This window comes from Quercus lobata, chromosome 7 (assembly GCF_001633185.2).
Source record: "Quercus lobata isolate SW786 chromosome 7, ValleyOak3.0 Primary Assembly, whole genome shotgun sequence".
NCBI classification, from domain to species: Eukaryota; Viridiplantae; Streptophyta; class Magnoliopsida; order Fagales; family Fagaceae; genus Quercus; species Quercus lobata.
Window position 1 is genome coordinate 993,940 of NC_044910.1, and position 17,667 is coordinate 1,011,606.

General features: G+C 34.9%; 2 protein-coding genes across 5 annotated transcripts in view; both read right to left on the reverse strand.

Moving 5' to 3' along the window:
- Positions 1-242: 242 nt before the first annotated feature.
- Positions 243-17,667, reverse strand: part of LOC115952507 (short integuments 2, mitochondrial-like) — a 53,742-nt gene continuing 36,317 nt past the window's right edge. The window contains exon 5 of the mRNA XM_031069687.1: positions 243-607. Within this exon, the coding sequence (XP_030925547.1) occupies positions 402-607 (206 nt within the window). The 3' untranslated portion in view covers positions 243-401. The remainder of the gene's footprint in view (positions 608-17,667) is intronic.
- LOC115952506 lies at positions 582-10,186 on the reverse strand. Of its 4 annotated transcripts, XM_031069686.1 has the most exons (5): positions 8,218-8,435; positions 8,032-8,097; positions 7,854-7,949; positions 6,824-6,876; positions 582-653 (listed from the first exon to the last, which is right to left on the reverse strand). In XM_031069686.1, exons 1-4 carry the CDS (start codon positions 8,369-8,371, stop codon positions 6,860-6,862), a joined length of 333 nt encoding a protein of 110 aa, XP_030925546.1. In that variant the 5' UTR covers positions 8,372-8,435; the 3' UTR covers positions 582-653; positions 6,824-6,859. The 4 variants fall into 4 exon arrangements, 1 of the variants encoding a protein (XP_030925546.1); XR_004083437.1 differs by lacking the exon at positions 582-653 and adding an exon at positions 9,958-10,186 and having other exon boundaries at positions 5,839-6,876; positions 7,854-8,102; positions 8,218-8,359; XR_004083436.1 differs by lacking the exons at positions 582-653; positions 7,854-7,949 and adding an exon at positions 9,958-10,186 and having other exon boundaries at positions 5,839-6,876; positions 8,032-8,359.

Consider the following 17,667-nt stretch of genomic DNA (forward strand, 5'->3'; position numbering starts at 1 on the left):
CATAAATAAAAAAATAAAAAAAAAAAAAAAAAAAAAAAAAAAAAAAAAAAAGATTGCAATCATCCAATGTGTCCAAAATGGAGCATCAGCATTGGAAAGCAAAATTTTCATTAAGAATGTGACAAGAACTCACCAACACATGCAAGCATCTGTTAGCTTTGTAATACAACTTGAGTAATTTTGAGACATCAGCACAAGAAAGTAGGAGGGAAAGCAAAATTTTCATTAAGAATGTGACAAGAACTCACCAACACATGCAAGCATCTGTTAGCTTTGTAATACAACTTGAGTAAATTTGAGACATCAACACAAGAAAGTAGGAGGGAAAAAAAAGGAGGGTAAAGAAAAGACCAGCATTTACAATTGCAATGTTACACCAAAAAAGGAAAGTGACTAACAACTCAAGACAGAGCATTTGCATCAGGGACATCATCAAGGATGAATGGACCAAGTTTACCTGCCCTAAATAAAGTAAGAAGCTTTTTTGATACCATCAAACGAGCTTCTGAGGCCTTATGAGGTATCTTAAATGCCTTCTGCAGTGCTTCAAACTGCTGCTCTATAAGACCCTCCAACTCACTCTCATCTTCTACATTACCAGTGAATTCTATCAAAGTTAAATACAAAGCACATTGGACTTCTGTGACAAGACCCTGAAAGGAAAATTGTAAAGAACTATAAATTCAGGAATGACATAAAATAAAACAAGACATTCACAGGTCACATAGAGACCAACTAATATAAGCCACAACAATAAGAACTACAAATGACATAAAAAGTTATGTGCAAAAGAGATAGTGTGTATATATATATATATATATATAGAAAAGCATTTTGGAAAAGCTTGGCAGCTTTTGATTCCATGTAGAGACAAATGTTTGTTCTCCTATCTCTTACCACTAATCTCATTTATTCTTTTTTTAAATCTTCTCATTGAAATCAAAATATCCACCTCAAACACGATCTTACTCAATGATACTGCAACACAAGTGAATTTACCCTTCCCGAATTTATGTATTGTCCATAGGGTTCCTTGTAACTTTTCTCTTATTTACTTCTTCTAAATCAAATACCATTATTTTTGCTTACCTTGATGTCATCTCAATCACCCTAGAACAAGCTTTTGTTGTTTGCTCATTTATACCTACCATAAATTATTGTCATTCACTCTTTCAACAGTTCTTCATTTTTTTTTAGTATTAACAAAAGAACATTACGGCCATAGAAAACAAAAAAGCTTCTCATCCTTTTTAAAAAGACATTTGCTGAAGCTAAATAAATTTAAAATTTTAAAAAAGAAAAAAAAAAGAAAAGAAAAAGAAAGATCAATTTCCTCTGAACTTACTGATCATCTGTTTCAAATCAAGCATGTTAGAATTTTGTCGTTAAATGATTAAAAAAGTGTTAGAATTGTGTGGTTAAATAATTAAATTTACCATTGTTTGTGTAAGTAGACACCTGCAATCATTGATTTAATTTGATAGAAGTGGAGGATATGAATTATTCTCTGATGTAATACATTGAACTGCTAGCTGGGAATCTGATTCTAATCCCAATTCCAAGCCAATTGTAATTGATAGTACTAGTATGGATACAGATATTCAATTTAAGAGAGAATATCATTAGCCAACATCCCTTATCAACTCAAAGAATGCCCCCTGCACCTGCCAACATTGGAAAGAAAGGCATCTTTCTTTGCATAGTATGTCACAGCTTCTATCTAGCCCCCACTTTTTGCTTTCAAACAAATAATGAGATTCCACCAAATCTATTCTCAAGTAGAGTATGTATCGAATAGTTAATTTACTTACACCTAAAGGAAAATGATCCCACCCCAACAAACTAAAAGATATATACTTTTCTCAATGCTTAATTCATTCCTATTCCATGCTTTGCCTACGGCCTAAAAAGAATTGTGTGCCAAGTCAAGTCATGATCCATGGTGTAGTAAATCCACCTACGTAAAATTTTGCTTCACTTATTTGCAATTATATCTGCCCTCTCGGAATTGCTCTGTAATAAAAACAGCTGCTAATACTTAAAAGGCATCAATTCACTTAACCATCAAATTCCTTTCCATACCACCACCACAAGAACATGGCTGAGAATGCCTATTGCATTGCAGGGAAGATCGTGGAGCTGCTTAGATCCCTTATTTACGAGGAGCTCAGCTCAGCATGGGGCGTTCAAAGTGATCTGAAAAAGCTTGAGTGCACCGTGTTAGCCATTAAGGCTGTACTCTTAGATGCTGAGGAGAAGCAAGAAAGTGACCATAGGCTGAACCATTGGCTAGGATAGCTCAAAGATGTCCTTAATGATGCAGAGAATGTCCTATATGAATTTCTATATCAAATTCTGCAGAAGGAAGTAATGAAGAGATGCAGGAGCACTCGTAAAAAGGTGGGTTATTTCTTTTCTGGTTCCAATCCACTTGTATTCCGTTTTGAAGTGGCACACAAAATCAAGGGTATTAGGGAGAGAGTAGATGATATTTCAGATCTTAAGGCTGAATTCAATCTTGCTGCACGAATTGAAGATAGGAAGACAACAATGTACTGGAAGGACATGACCAACTCCTGTATTCCTTCTCAGAATGTCATTGGTAGGGATGATGACAAAAAACAGATAATAAATCTTTTGACGCAGCATGATGTTGACGGAAATGTCAGTGTAATTCCTATAGTTGGGATTGGAGGTTTGGGGAAGACCACAATTGCCAAGTTGGTGTATAATGATGAACAGGTAGTTAGACATTTTCAATTGAAAATGTGGATGTGTGTGTCTGAGGATTTTGATATTAAAAGATTGATAACAGAAATCCTCAAATCAGCAGTTGGTATAGATGAGAATTTGAGCATAGATCAGTTGCAAATGTGTTTAAGAGAACATATAAAAGATAAGAAATTTCTTCTTGTCTTAGTTGATGTTTCAAATGAGGATCGTATAAAATGGATTGAATTGAAAAATTTGTTAGTTGGCGGTTGCAATGGAAGTAAAATCATAGTGACAACACAGAATAGCTCTGTTGCTAATATTATGAGCACTGTTGAGTCTTACAATTTAGATGGTCTATCCCAAAAGGATTGTTTGTCTTTGTTTGTGAAATTGGCATTTAAGGAAGGAGAAGAAGAACAATATCCAAACCTCTTAGAAATTGGTAAAGAAATTGTCAAAAAATGTAGAGGGGTTCCGTTGGCAGTGAATACTATAGCCTGCCTTCTTTATTCAAAAGTTGATGAACATGAGTGGATATCTATTAGAGATAATGAGATATGGCATTTAAATCAAAAGGAGAGTGGCATCTTACCTGCATTGCAGCTTAGTTATAATCAATTGCCATTTCACTTGAAGCCATGTTTTGCATATTGTTCTATTTTCCCAAAGGATTTTGTATTCAATAATCTTCTCTTGATTCAATTTTGGATGGCACATGGAATTCTTCAATCACCAAAGGATGAAAATCTAGATTCGGAAGATGTTGGCAACTTGTATATCAAGGAGTTGTTGTCGAGATCTTTCTTTCAAGATGTTGAACAAGAAAATATCTTGTATTTTACCTTTAAAATGCATGATCTTATCCATGATCTTACACTCTCAATTGCCAAAAAAGAGTGTTTAGTAGTGACCAAGAAGTCCACCCTTGCTGCAGAAGTTTGTCACCTATCACTTTTAGACAATGGGCAAGAAGTTACAACACAATTATAGAAGTTGAGCAAAGTTCAGACTATTATTTTCCAAACAGACCAATCCATGCCCTTACTTGAAACATGCATCTCAAGATTTAAGTACTTACGGGTGCTTGACTTGAAAAATTCATCCTTTGAGGTGTTGCCAAGTTCTATCGGAAGTTTGAAACATTTGAGATATCTCGACCTATCATATAATCTCATAATCAAAGAACTTCCAAATTCCATTTGCAAGCTGCACAGTTTGCAAACTCTATTGCTTGAAAATTGCCACAATCTTGAACGGTTGCCGAAAGGTATAGGGGACATAAGCAGGCTCAGGTTTTTTATCATTACAACAAAGCATACCTGCTTGTCGAAGAAGGCAATAGGTTGCTTGAGTTCTCTTCGATCTTTGTGGATATGGAGATGTATGAATCTAAAATGTGTGTTTGAAGGGATGGAGGAGGGGCGTCTCACCTATCTTCGAACATTGGTTGTTGGAGATTGTCCAAGTTTGACCTCTTTGACACTGAGTATCAAACACCTAACTGCCCTAGAGACCCTGATAATCAGGGATTGTAAAGAGCTTAGTTTGATGGAGGTAGAGGGAGAAGAAGACAATCAAGATCTCAAGTTGAGCCTCCAAAATTTAATGTTTTTCCGTTTACCAAAGTTGGAGGTTTTGCCCCAATGGCTCCAAGGATCTGCAAACACTTTACAGCTACTATGGACTAGAGGATGTGAAAATTTAACGACTTTGCCAGAGTGGCTGCCACGTCTGAAATCACTTCAGACACTTTGGATAGACAATTGCCCTAAGTTGTCATCTCTACCAGAGGGGATGGAGGCACTAACAAAATTGTTGATTTATGGTCGTCCTGATTTAAGTAGAAAAAGTAGAGAAGATCGCTCATGTACCACAAATTGTTCTTGATGAGGATAGCATAAATTTACCAAGAGAAGATGATGAGGTAAAGGTAGATTTGTCTTCTTATTAGTATTTTTGTCCTATTATTATAGATAGTCTTTACAACTTTTTTTTTTCTATGAACCCAAACCCCCTATTTCATTTATATATAAATAAAAAACCAGCTAAAGCCCTCTTTGTCCAAATTAGATTCAAATTAAATTAAAACCAAAAATATCTTTTTGGATGAAATTGAGTTTCCAAAACTAAATTGGTCTTCTAAATATTTATTTTCCCCACACTGATTACGAAAGAGAGAGAGAGAGAGAAGAAGAAGAAACATTTAATCCTATTTAATTCATGGAGGAATTGAATCTTGTTTCTAAATGAACATATTAAATTTTTATTTATTTATTTTTCTTTTGTATAATCATTTTTCATAGTATTATCCTCACTGCTAGTTTCCGATATACTATATAACTACAAATTTCATTTTAGGAGTTCAACACAAGTCACAACCAATAGAATCTAAATGTTGCTCAATTCAAAGTCACAAGTTCCTTCCATAATTCGTAAGCATTTCTTCATTACAGTTTGGATTAGAAGATGTAAATAAATAAATACTTCCGTTATTTAATATGCTTTTAAGTGATGTAAATATATAAATAAATATGTTATTTTGCATTTTGTATTTTATGTAAAAATAAACATTTATGTCATTGTAATTCAAAGTAAGATGTGTAAATAAATAAACGTGTTACGTGTATACTACCCTATCTACATTCTTGTGTGTAAAGTTGAGAGATCCATGGATTAATATGTTCAAGCATTTGTTCTTACATTCATGTTTTATGATTCTTTTTGGTAGGCACTAAGGACGTTGTGGTATAACAAGCTTAGTTACTTAGAAATGTGGGGTATAACAAACATCGAATAGAGTGATATTTGAATCTAAAATTATAAGTTTTCAGTTCTATAGAAAGTATTAACAAAAGAACATTATTGTCACAAATAACCAAAAAGTTCTTCATCCTTCTTAAAAGCCATCAACTAAAGATAAAAACCCCAAATTATTTTGTCTGAACTTACTGTTCATTTGTTTCAAATTAAGCATGCCATATCTTAAGTCATAGTTCATTGACTCTGTCTGCCTAGCATATGCCCACATTTCTAGATTTACATTCTCCTTTCTTTTCCCTGGTCATTAAAAGCCCCTTTCATACAGTAAGCAAAACAGAATAACTTCATTATGTCCTACATGAATGTCCATAACCAACAAGTAAAATATGTTATCGAAACTTAAGCTCACTATAAATCATTCATGACCAGAAAATATGTTATCAAAACTTAATCTTCATTCATGATAAGAAAATTAACTGTCACAACAACAACAACAACAAAAATCCTGATCTGATTATTTTCCATCCAGTCAGAAGAACAAAATTGGTGTCATACCCGTGTAATAACTCAACGATAAGACTTATCACGAAATTCATTCAGTTCTATGTCGACCTTAGAATAATTTTTCTTATGCCCATAGTTAAGTTTGTCTCCTTTCAGACTTGTCATGTAACAAAAAGTTTGAAAATACTTTGGGTCATCCTAGATAAAATGATTAAATGAGAGCAATCCTAAATTAACTCAATGTAAAGCATATCAGAGTCATTGGCGGCTTCATCCTTTTTGGCCAAAGATCTTTAAGATTATACTCATGTTTTTCCTTAGAACCATATCGAATCCCTTCTATGAAGGGGAGTGTCCCTTGAGTATTTAAAACTGCCAACAAGTATTGTGCAATTCGCTCCTCACCTACCACTGAATCTTTTACAGACCCTTCATGTGCATTTAAGAATTTGGTAAGCTTTATCAGATAGAATAAGGAGTACAATGTGACAAAAGTAATTTCATGTTGACTTGAACAACTCCCCCCAACCCCCAAAAAAAACCACATATACTGAAGCTGAATCCAATTTCTTTATTGCAACCAAATCAGCTCAGGTTGAGTAGTCTCTGACTTCTCTTAATCGTGATTGTGGAGTCACTCATTTTTGAATGTTTACAACACTAATCTTTCAAGCAAGATTAGCACATCTTAAACTAAAAAAGCGTGCAGGTAGCTGTGTGTATATGTTTGTGCACATTCACATGTGTACTGTAAGAAATCTCACAAGAAACTAAAGAGAAATTATTTGTAAGAGAATAATAACTGCTAGAGCCAGCTTCAGTTCTGTCTCTATGTCAGGGATACCTGGAACCAATACACCCGGAGTTTCTAGGACATATGCTAGGCTGAAGCGCCATCTGCAGCTTAACAATTCAACATCAGGAAAACATACATAGATGATGAACCAAAAGTATTCAACAGCAGATCAACAACAGAGGGAGAAAAGAAACAGTAGATAGAATAAAAAATAAGAGTTTAAAAAGAAAAGGAAAGACACAAACAATTGATGATTTAGCCTGACCTTAAAAACATGTCTTTAAATAAAGTTTATGCAACTGATTTAGTGTTCATTTGGGAATAACTTATTTAATTTTTTGCTGAAAACTTTTTGTTAAAAGTATACTAAAATATACTAAAATATACTTGTTCTTAGAAAAAGTGAGAAAAAGTAAATGTGAGGCTTTAAAAAGTTTAAATTAAAAGCAAAAAAGCAAAAAACTAGCTCATAAGCTAGTCCCAAACTTGCTTCTTACAAACTTTCTTTTTTTTATATAAGTAATACAATTTTGTTTATATAAAAAAAATAGCGTGGCCCAACTATACACATGAATCTATCAAATCAAAAACAGAACATAATGGTTGACTATGCAAAGCTGACATCAAGTCCAACAAGGTTCTAAAGATAAATAATTTGAAATCAGGCATAACTCTCTCTGTATCCTCAAAATTCCAATTGTTCCTCTCTCTCCATAAGCAACCACATCAAACAATGCGGGGGCAACCATCCACAAATTCCCATTCTGATGATGACAAAAACGACCAGGCCAGCAAGCTAACAACTCAACAACATACTTCAACATCACCCAACAAACTCCAAATAAACCAAATACCATAGACCACAATTTGGCAGTAAAACCGGATACCTAAGCCGGATAGTTTACTTTCCTATTCATGTAAACCTACAAATGCTTGCCAGCTAAAATGAAAATCAAAAGTAAAAAAAAATAAACAAGATTTAGTAAGACAGCTAGCAAAATTGGGTTTTGGTGGGTGTGGGGGGGCAATCAAACAGTTAATATAGAATATAAATACAAAGTCATCGTAATCTAATTACCATCACTTTTTCTGTGGTCAAATAATATAACACAAGTGAGAAATAAATTCCTTGCAATCAGTCTGCTTCTCATAAAAGCAACAACATCAACTATATCTGTGAAAGACACATGAAACTAGAATTTCAGTCTCTATTTACTTTCTAAGGTAATAAACCATAAAACACAGAATCTCTTCACCTTGTATCCAGCAATATCTTAAGGAAAACCAGGCAGTGGGACGACAGTAGCACACTTCATCTTCTCCTGCACTATGAAAGAAAACAAAAGCAGTTATTGTTCAATAAAATTTAATAAACTTCCCCATAGTTCCATTTAAAGACAATGACATTCAAACAAAATCTAGCATAACATAGTACAGCTTACCAGGAAAGCAAGGCGATGCAATTTGATGGATTGAATTAATTAAAACCGACTTGGCAATGTTAGGAACGCCAATCATGAAAATAAGTAGAGAATGTTCCCTCGAAATCACTTCCTTCAGCTTGAACTCCACAAGCTCGAGAAGCTTTTGGTACATGAACCATGATAAAACACCATCATCACCACACACATTCTAAAATATTAGAGAGAGTGGACAAAGACACTGATTGACACTGACACAGACAACATAGGACCGGACACAAAAACACCATAACTCTTGAAAAATTAGGACAGGATTGATACAACAAAGAATTAATTAAATGAATAATATATCTTCATATCTATAGACTGTTGAAATGGCTTGAATTTCAATGACGGTGGATTAATATTTCGGCTAAGCAATAAATGCTATGTTGTATGAATAGTCAAAGAAAATGGCAAGGAAACAACACCGACTTGAAGTATATTCATGCATGGCCGAAATTTTAGAACACTTGACATGCAGCCGAACATTCATGAATTGTCAAGAAGGCAAGGAAGCAAACCAAATTCATGCATTCTTTGTTCCAGCCGAAATGTATGACTTTATAGGCCATAAATGGATGCATGCCTATGTGTGAAAGTGTGGCTTGATCAACAAAGTCAACAATATACAATTCCTTTGTATGTAAGCTTGCGTGAAGAAACACAATATCCATGCATTGGAGGTTTCATGAATTGTAGCCACTATTGTTGACTTCCTTACCAATAGAAGTCTCTAGTGTGCTGTATTTGTGAGGGACTTCGGCTGGAACTTGGCTATAAATAGAGATGGAGCAAATGAAAGCAAGGAGAGTGAGCAATAGGAGAATTCCTATGTGAGAGCCACGGAGATAGCAAATAACTTCTTCTGTGTGTGTGCACCAGAGTTAGGAAGTTGTGTCTTGCAATTTATCTAAATACAATAGGGTGTTCTCTATTTTCTTGTGAGAGAACCAAGGGTGTATTTGGGGTTTGGTTTGTGTGAGAGTGTCTTCAAGTCATTGTTGTAATCTCCACAGTTATAGTGAAAATTTATTCTGTCGCCTCCCGTGGACGTAGGCATATTGCCGAACCACGTAAATTCCTTGTGTCATATTATCTTCTCTCTCTCTTCTTTAATCTTGTGTAAACAGATTTAATTTCACCCAAATTTCACAACAATAGACATATTTTATGTTTAGTTTAAGTTTTAAAAATAAATAATTACTGTCAAAATTTTTAAAAACATGTCTAAAATCAAATGAATCTTTTTAAAAAAAAAAAAATGCTGAAGTTCAATTTTAGTATCTTGACATTTACTTCAATTGTCAAATTAGTCCTTAAGATTTATTATTAGTAAATTCAGTACTTCATTTTGTGAAAATGAGTTAATAATTCGGTCCAAATCTTTTAGCAAATTAAACATTATATATGGTTAATTTTATTAAAAATATATATATAATCATCAAACAATAAGATCTATGAAATGACAACATTTTTAGTAAAATTTGTAATTTAAAATGAATGTTTAAATTGCATCATTGGCTAACGGATTTTGATGAAATGATCATTGACTCATTTTTTACATAGTGAGGGAATCAATTGAATTTCAACCACCCAAAAAAAAAAATCCTCCTAACACAAAACAAAGAGGACACGCGTGGAGTGTCCAGGCGTGTCCGAGACGGACACGGACTCGAGGTATCCGTGGCTGTTAGCATACTATATTCGCTAATAACAAACCTTGTGAAGAGAGGTTTTGCTATGGGCATTAATGGCGATGCAATCTTGATGATGTTTTGTTAGGGTTGGCCAAGTCTTTCTCTTTTGGAGGAATGCGGACTTCGACGACAACACCAGCGCGTCTCTGATGGCGCGTGTGTCATTTGATGGGCCCACCACCACCACCACCAGCAGCGTTGAAACCCAATTTCAATTTCAATTCGATAATCTATCACACAAACAATATCATGCTGTAGGAAAAAATAGGTAACTAACATTAATTTCCCAACTATCTAGTTAATAGGTTCAGTTTTGAAACTAATTTCCTTTCTAACATCTCGAGTCTCGAAGACTCGATTTAGGGCCTATAAATCGAGTTTTTGAGGCTCGATTTTCATGGATTGACAGCGTCCGATGTGGATTTTTTTCCATGTGGAGCCTAGCTGGAAATCGAGTCTTAGAGACTCGATTTCTAACTCAAAAAAATTTAAAAAAACTTGAACTCTCATAGATAACCCAAAATACCCAAAAAACAAATTTAAGAATCAATCACAAAGCTCAGATCAGAGCTTAGAGGCAGATCAGAGGGAGAGAAAGAGCTGGGTCGCGCGAGCCCAGGCAGCGCCATCCCAAAGGCTCAGATCAGAGCTTAGAGGCAGATCAGAGGGAGAGAAAAAGCTGGGTCTCACGAGCCCAGGCCGCGCGCTGCCTGGGCTCACGCGACCCAGGCGCCTGGGTCCCCTGGGTCGCACGACCCACTCCGATCTGAAGCCGATCTCTCCTTCTATTTCTGGTTTTTTTTTTTTTTTTCTTCTGCTTTCTTCCTGATGTTCTGGTTCCTCACTGATTTGGTTGTATTTATAACCCTTAGAAATCGAGTCTTAGAGACTCGATTTCTATGTACCCACGTGGCAAAGTTTGCCACGTCGGCAATAATTAGAGTATAGAAATCGAGCGTTTGATGGTCGATTTATTGGCCAAAATCGAGTTTAAAAGACTCGAGATGCTAGAAAAAAAATTAGTTTCAAAACTAAACCTATTAACTAGATAGTTGGGAAATTAATGTTAGTTACCTATTTTTCCCCTGTAGTGTATGGTTTTGCCGTTTTGGAAGGAAGAATCAAGAATGTCTCATTTTTTTTTAACTCTTTTAACTTATTGAATTTTGGTGGTGGCTACTTCCTTGGTAGTGGAGCTACCGGTGGATTAAGTACCGAAAAAAATAATTGAAAATGGGCTGTCCATGGATTCAATATTGGGTTGGGCTGGAATGAAAATATAAAATAAAACCCAGCCCAACTTCTTCACCTTGATAACTCTAAAATTAACTTAATGATGCAAAATACACCAACAAATAACAATGTGGAAATCGATATTGCGGGAATCGAGTACTTCTTTATAGTACTCAAGCTTTACAAAGTCGAGTACCTTGTTTTTCTTTTACTTTTTTTTTCTACTTTTTGTTTCGTACAAAACTTCTACTTATTTCATTTTCAACTGCTTGTAATCGTTGTGCCCCCTTTTATTTCTTCATCTTTTCCTTCTTTTCTTCCTTTGGGTCCAGCCTACACTTGATAAAACACCTCCTTAAAAAGGTGGTTGGACAAGCCACAAAAGTCAGCCTATTTTCTTCTTGGGCAATGACTTAGGTGTGTTGGACACGCTGAGGAGAAAAAGAAGAAAAGAAAGGGGCTGATGCATTAAGGCTATTCGGCCTAAGTGAAAGCTAAAGGAAAAAGAAAGTGGCTAAAGCAAAGTCATGGCAAGTGAGTTGCATTTATTGTGATTTGATGTCAAGAGTGTGAAAGGAAGAAAAGAAGGAAAAGATGAAGAAATAAAAGGGGACACAACGATCACAAGCAGTTGAAGATAAAATAAGTAAAAGTTTTGTACGAAACAAAAAGTAGAAAAAAGAAAAAAAAAAGTACTCGACTTTGTTAAGCTTGAGTACTATAAAGAAGTACTCGATTTCCATAATATCGAGTACCATATTACTTTTTTACTTACACAAGTTCCAGGTCAGCAGTGCCACGCTGGTGACTCACTTAGGAACTCGAGTTCACTGAACTCGAGTACTAAAAAAGTGGTAGCTTGCGAAATATTTCCAAAACAGTACTAGTTTGTCACAAATTTTGCCAAAACGTGGTATTTAGCTATTTTCGCCGGCTAGTTATCATAATATACACTAATAAAAATAAAAAATAAAACTAACCTTGGTTCAAAGTTATGACTAGTCATTTTGAGGAGAGTTGGGGTTGGAGGTGGTGGCTGGCGGAGGAGAAGGGAATGCAAACTTCAATGACAATTTCGGGAGGTCTCTGATGGAGTGTGTCATGTGCCCTGACATTGAAAGCCATTTTCCCCAATTTCTCTCTCTCTCTCTCTCTCTCTCTCTCTCTCTCTCTCTTAAACCCATCTTCTATCACACATATAACGGTTGAGTTGAGGAGCTGCGTGTCTGTACAATTTAAGAGGTGCTACATTCACAATATTTTTACAATAGTTTCACAACAAAATCATAAGTGACTAGTTGTTATTGGTTCTAATTTTAACTCAATTTTACAAAAAATTAATTGAAAATGAGCTTAATGGAATTGATGGGGCTAGGCTGGAATTAAAATATAAAATAATAACCTAGCCCAATCAACTTGAGCCTTGAGGAATCTAAATTTTTTTTTTTATAAAAAAAAAAAAAAAAACTTTATTAACTTATATGCCATCATCACTTAAATCTTATTTGTGCACTTATATAAATCTCACTTTATACTTTTTCAATAAAGAAAAGGAGGTTATAGTGTATGCTATATAAACATACTACTTTTTTTACTAATTTATCCATCCAATTTTGCCTCTTAAGACTACTACTTCTTCTCTTAAAAGTGTTAAAAAAAAAGTCTTGTGCCTTTTTCTCTTTGTATTTCATAGAAAAGTCTTTATCTTGTGGATCATTTTGCTGCGTATTAATTAATTAGCAAAATTAAGTCTAATAGTTCAAGTTAATCAAAACTAAATAGTAAAATATCTAGACATAAAATGTGACAAAAGTGATTTCATGTTGAATTGATTAACTCCCCACAACCCCCAAGAAATTCACACATACATAAAAATAAAATAAAATAGACTGATAAAATTCAAAGACACCAAGTAAAATATTTTAGAAGTTGCAACTTGGGCAACCTGTGTTGGTTGGAGGTCAACAAGAAGGTTTAAGTCTCATCCCTATTTGACATAGCTTGAGGCATAAAACTTTTAGGCCTTACCCAACATATTTGAAGTTGAATCCAGTTGGTTTGTTGCAACCAAATCAACTCAGGTTGAGTGGTCTATGGCCTCTCTGAATAGTGATTGGAGACTCACTCGTTTTTATCTGTTTACAACAGTGATCTTTCAAGCAAGATTAGCAAATCTAAAACTAAAAAAGAATGCAAGTAGTTGTGTGTATATGTGTTGCAGCTCAGGTTGAGTGGTCTATGGCCTCTCTGAATAGTGATTGGAGACTCACTTGTTTTTTATTGTTTACAACAGTGATCTTTCAAGCAAGATTAGCACATCTGAAACTAAAAACGTATGCAGGTAGTTGTGTGTACATGTGTGTGCACATTCACGTGTACTAGGAGAAATCTCATAAGAAAGTAAAGAAAAATTATTTGCAAGAGGATGATATTTACAAGAGCCAGCTTCAGTCCTGTCTCTATGTTAGGGATACTTGGAACCAACAAACCTCAAGTGTCCAGGACATATATGCTAGGCTGATGCGCAATCTGCAGCTCCACAATTCAATATCAGTATTTAAACATACATTGATGTTGAAACAGAAGTATTCAACAGCAAATCAACATCAGAAGGAGAAAGGAAACAGTAGATAGAACAAAAAATTATGATTTTATGAAGAAAAGGAAAGAGGCAAATGCTTAATTATTTGACCTGACCTTCAAAACATATCTGAGTTAGCTCTGATAGTATATTCACCTATTCATATAAAACTATAGACACTTGCCAGCCTAAAAAGAAAATTGAAAGTAAAAAAAAGGATAAATAAATTAGTAAGACAATGAGAAAAATTAGGGGGGGGGGGGGGGGGGGGGGGTTGAATTAATCAATAAAGCCAGAAATATAACACAAGTCATTGTAATCCTCTTCACTTTATCGTTGGTCAAATAATATACCAAAAGTTAGAAATAACTTTTTTGCAATCACTTTGCTTCTCATAAAAGCAACAACATCAACTATAAGTTGAGTGATAATGGCCAATCAAACAATTCACAACCAAACCTACAATATCAGGGTCCAATCTCAAATACCAAGTCTTAATTATTGAATGCTAACAAGTATGAAAAAATATGAAGCTAAAAATTTAGTTTCTTTTTACTTCCTAAGGTATATAAACCACAAGGTGCAGAATCTCTTGACCTTGTATCTAGCAATATCTTGAAAAACACTAGGTAATGGGCTGACTGCAGTTCGCTTCATCTTCTGCGACATCATGAGAGAAAACTACAGCCGTTATTGTTCAATAATTTAATAACCTTCACCACAATTCCATTTAAAGACAATGACATTCAAACATAATCAAGCAAAAACAAAACATAGTAACAGCTTACCAGGAAAGTGAGATGATGCAATTTGATGGATTGAATTAATTAAAACCGACTTGCCAATTTTAGGAACGCCAACCACTTCCTTTAGCTTGAACTCCACAAGCTGAAGAAGCTTTTGGTACATAAACAATGATAAGAAACCATCATCACCAAACATATTTTAATAAATCAGAGTATGACTTACTTACTATCACTAATGGTCCGTTTGGATTGAGGGAAAGTGAGGGGGAATATAATAAAGTAGAGTAGATTTGACTCAAAATTAGTCTATTTTCAATTAACTCTATTCTATTCTCCTCCACTTTTCCTCCCTGCCCCCTTAATCCAAACAGACCCTAACTATCTATGAAACATTGATAAAGACACTGATTGACGCTGATACTAACATTGAAACAAACAAGGCAAGACACAAAAACACCATAATTCTAGAAAAATTAGGATACGATTGACACAACAAATAATTTTTTTATATATAGGCAAATTTTAATTTTAATTTTAATTTAAGTTTTAAATAATAACTATCAAATTTAAAAAAAAAAAACATATCTAAAATCAAATGAATGTTTAGAATTAAAAAAATATTGGTAAATTTTAATTTAGCAGCTTGACTTTTACTTCAATTGTTAAATCAGTCCTTAGCCAATAGCATTCAATTTTTGTGAATTTATTACCTCATTTTTTTCAAATTGAGTCAATCCAGTCCTTCAGTCCAAATCTTTCAACAAACTAAGCTGTTTAAACATTTTTTTTTTTAAATAATAATAATACTCATCAAACAATAAGATTTATTAAATAATGACATATCTTGAAAAATTCAGTAAAACTCTTTTTTTTTTTTTTTGATAGGGAATGCATAAACATTTCATTACTAAGAAAACATGAATTTTACATCATGGATGAGGGCTTGCTTAGCAAAGCAAGGATTCTCTTCAACCCATACAATGTCATTAACAATGCTATAAGCATTTTTTGCTACCAAGTGGGCTGGCATATTCCCTTGCGTCTTTTTATGGTAGAACTGAAATTGTGTAAACCCCCTACATAGCTCTAGGGTGCCCTGATTAACAGAATCCACAGCAGAGGGAGAGGGAGAAGAACCCGCCAGAGCATTTACTACAACCTGTGAATCTCCCTCCAACACCACTGCAGAACAGCCACGGCACAGGGCAAACATAATTCCAGCCTCAAAAGCTTTTGATTCAGCCTCAAGAGGACCAAGAGGGGCATCCACTTTTCTGCACAAAGCCGCTGCAACTGTCCCCAAGCTGTCACGGATTACAACCCCGATCCCTGTTGAGCCTAAATCCTTGAAAGTTGCTGCATCAACATTCATTTTGTACAATCCCGGAGGAGGAGGAGACCAATACCTGGGCTGGACAGCAATGCTGGAGTGGGTGCTCAAGCGTGTCCGACATGGACACGTCGTGATAGGCATCTTTCAAAGGTGTCAGTGCTTGTTAGCTAGTCACTATATATCTTAATCACTAATAATATGCTAACCTTGTGAAAAGAGGTTGCTATGGGCATTGATAGCGATGCAGTCTTGATTGCAGGAATAGGAGGAACCGAAGTAACGAATCCATTTGGGGATGATCTTTGTTTGGGTTGGCCAATGGCCATGTCTTTCTTTTTCACAACTACGACGAGTCGTTTTGAGGTTGGAGATTTGGAGGTGGTTACTGCGGTTGCTGGAATTAAAAAATAAGGCAAAACTTAATAATTAGTCTCTAAAGTTTATCCTATGTGCATAATTAGTCTCTCAATTTCAAGCAAGTACAATTGGTCCCTCAAGTTTTCAAAATGAGCAATATAAGTCATTCGGTTAACTTCTGTTAGTGGTGTTACTTATGTGGCTAATGTAACAGTGACCTAACATTTTTTAAAAGATGTGGCATTTCTTTTTATTAAAAAGTTACAAAATTAAATTAACACATAAGAAAGAAATTAGACCTTTCTAATTCAAATCTGTATCCTAGCCCAGTACAAAAGTGATCGACGGTGCCATGGCAATGTCAACGTAATGGAAAGAAAAAATTTATTGTTCGGCGGTGCAATTGTTTTTAGAAAAACTTTATCCAGCACTGTTGATTATGTGCCTTGGCTTTAATCGGATTAAGACAATTGCAATTGTCTTAAAGAAAAACGTTATTGTTCGACGATGCAACCTTTAAGCAATTGTTTTAGAATGATTGATAGTGTCACGTCGGATGAAGACAAGGTGACTCCGGTGTACAAGCTTGAAGAGATCTACGAGCTTTGTAGAAATACCAGAGGAAGCCAGAGAGTAGGTAGACTAAAGTTCCACCGAAGAGTAGTTAGACTAAATTGCCACCAATGTAGTTGCGGACCCATGTTTGGATGAGGTAGGGTAGTGGGTCCCGCAGTTTCATTGACAAGAGACTCCCAAGAACAATGCGGTTGTAAAAGGTGGCCCCATCCATGAATAGTTGCAGATATGCACCACCATGGTCATCCATGTTTGGTGGAGGATGGTCCAATGATTTCTCGGGTCGGGTTCTAGTGATGGGCTAATGGAAATGTGGCCAGCAATTTGGAACTCAGAGAGAGTGAGAGAGTAAAGTGGAGAGGTCTGAGTTGGAATAGAGTATTTGAGTTGAAGATTCCGAATATAACCGGTGTGTAAATAATATATGGAGTGTGATAGCAAATGAATAGTGTAGTGGACAATTGTATTTGGGATGATCTAAATCTAATTCAATAGCCATGGATGGTATTTGATAAAAATAAATGCCACGTCATTTAAAAAATGTCAAATCATTATTCTGTTAACCACATAAGTAACACCGTTAATAGAAGTTAATCAAAGGATTTATATCACTCATTTTAAAATTTTGAGAGACTAATTATGTTCACTTGAAACTTGAGAGACCAATTGCGCACATAGGATAAATTTCAAGGACTAATAGTGTAGTTTCGTCAAAAAATAAATAAATAAAACAAAGACTAAATTTGTAAATATATCCCTCGAATTTGGATTTATTTTAATTTCATCTCCTAAAGTTTCAAATTTTTTGATATGATCCCTAAATTTTATGTATCATTACGATTTGCTCCCATTTAAAGTTTAATGCTCCATGCCTAATTGTCTATTAAGTGCTAGATTGGTAGCCCA

Coding starts and splice junctions, on each gene's coding strand:
- LOC115952506 (XM_031069686.1), bottom strand. CDS start 8,371: ATGTACCAAAAGCTTCTCGAGCTTGTGGAGTTCAAGCTGAAGGAAGTG. Junction 8,098..8,217: donor TGCATCGCCTTGCTTTCCTG/GTAAGCTGTACT, acceptor TTCATAGTGCAG/GAGAAGATGAAGTGTGCTAC. Junction 7,950..8,031: donor AAGATATTGCTGGATACAAG/GTGAAGAGATTC, acceptor TGTCTTTCACAG/ATATAGTTGATGTTGTTGCT.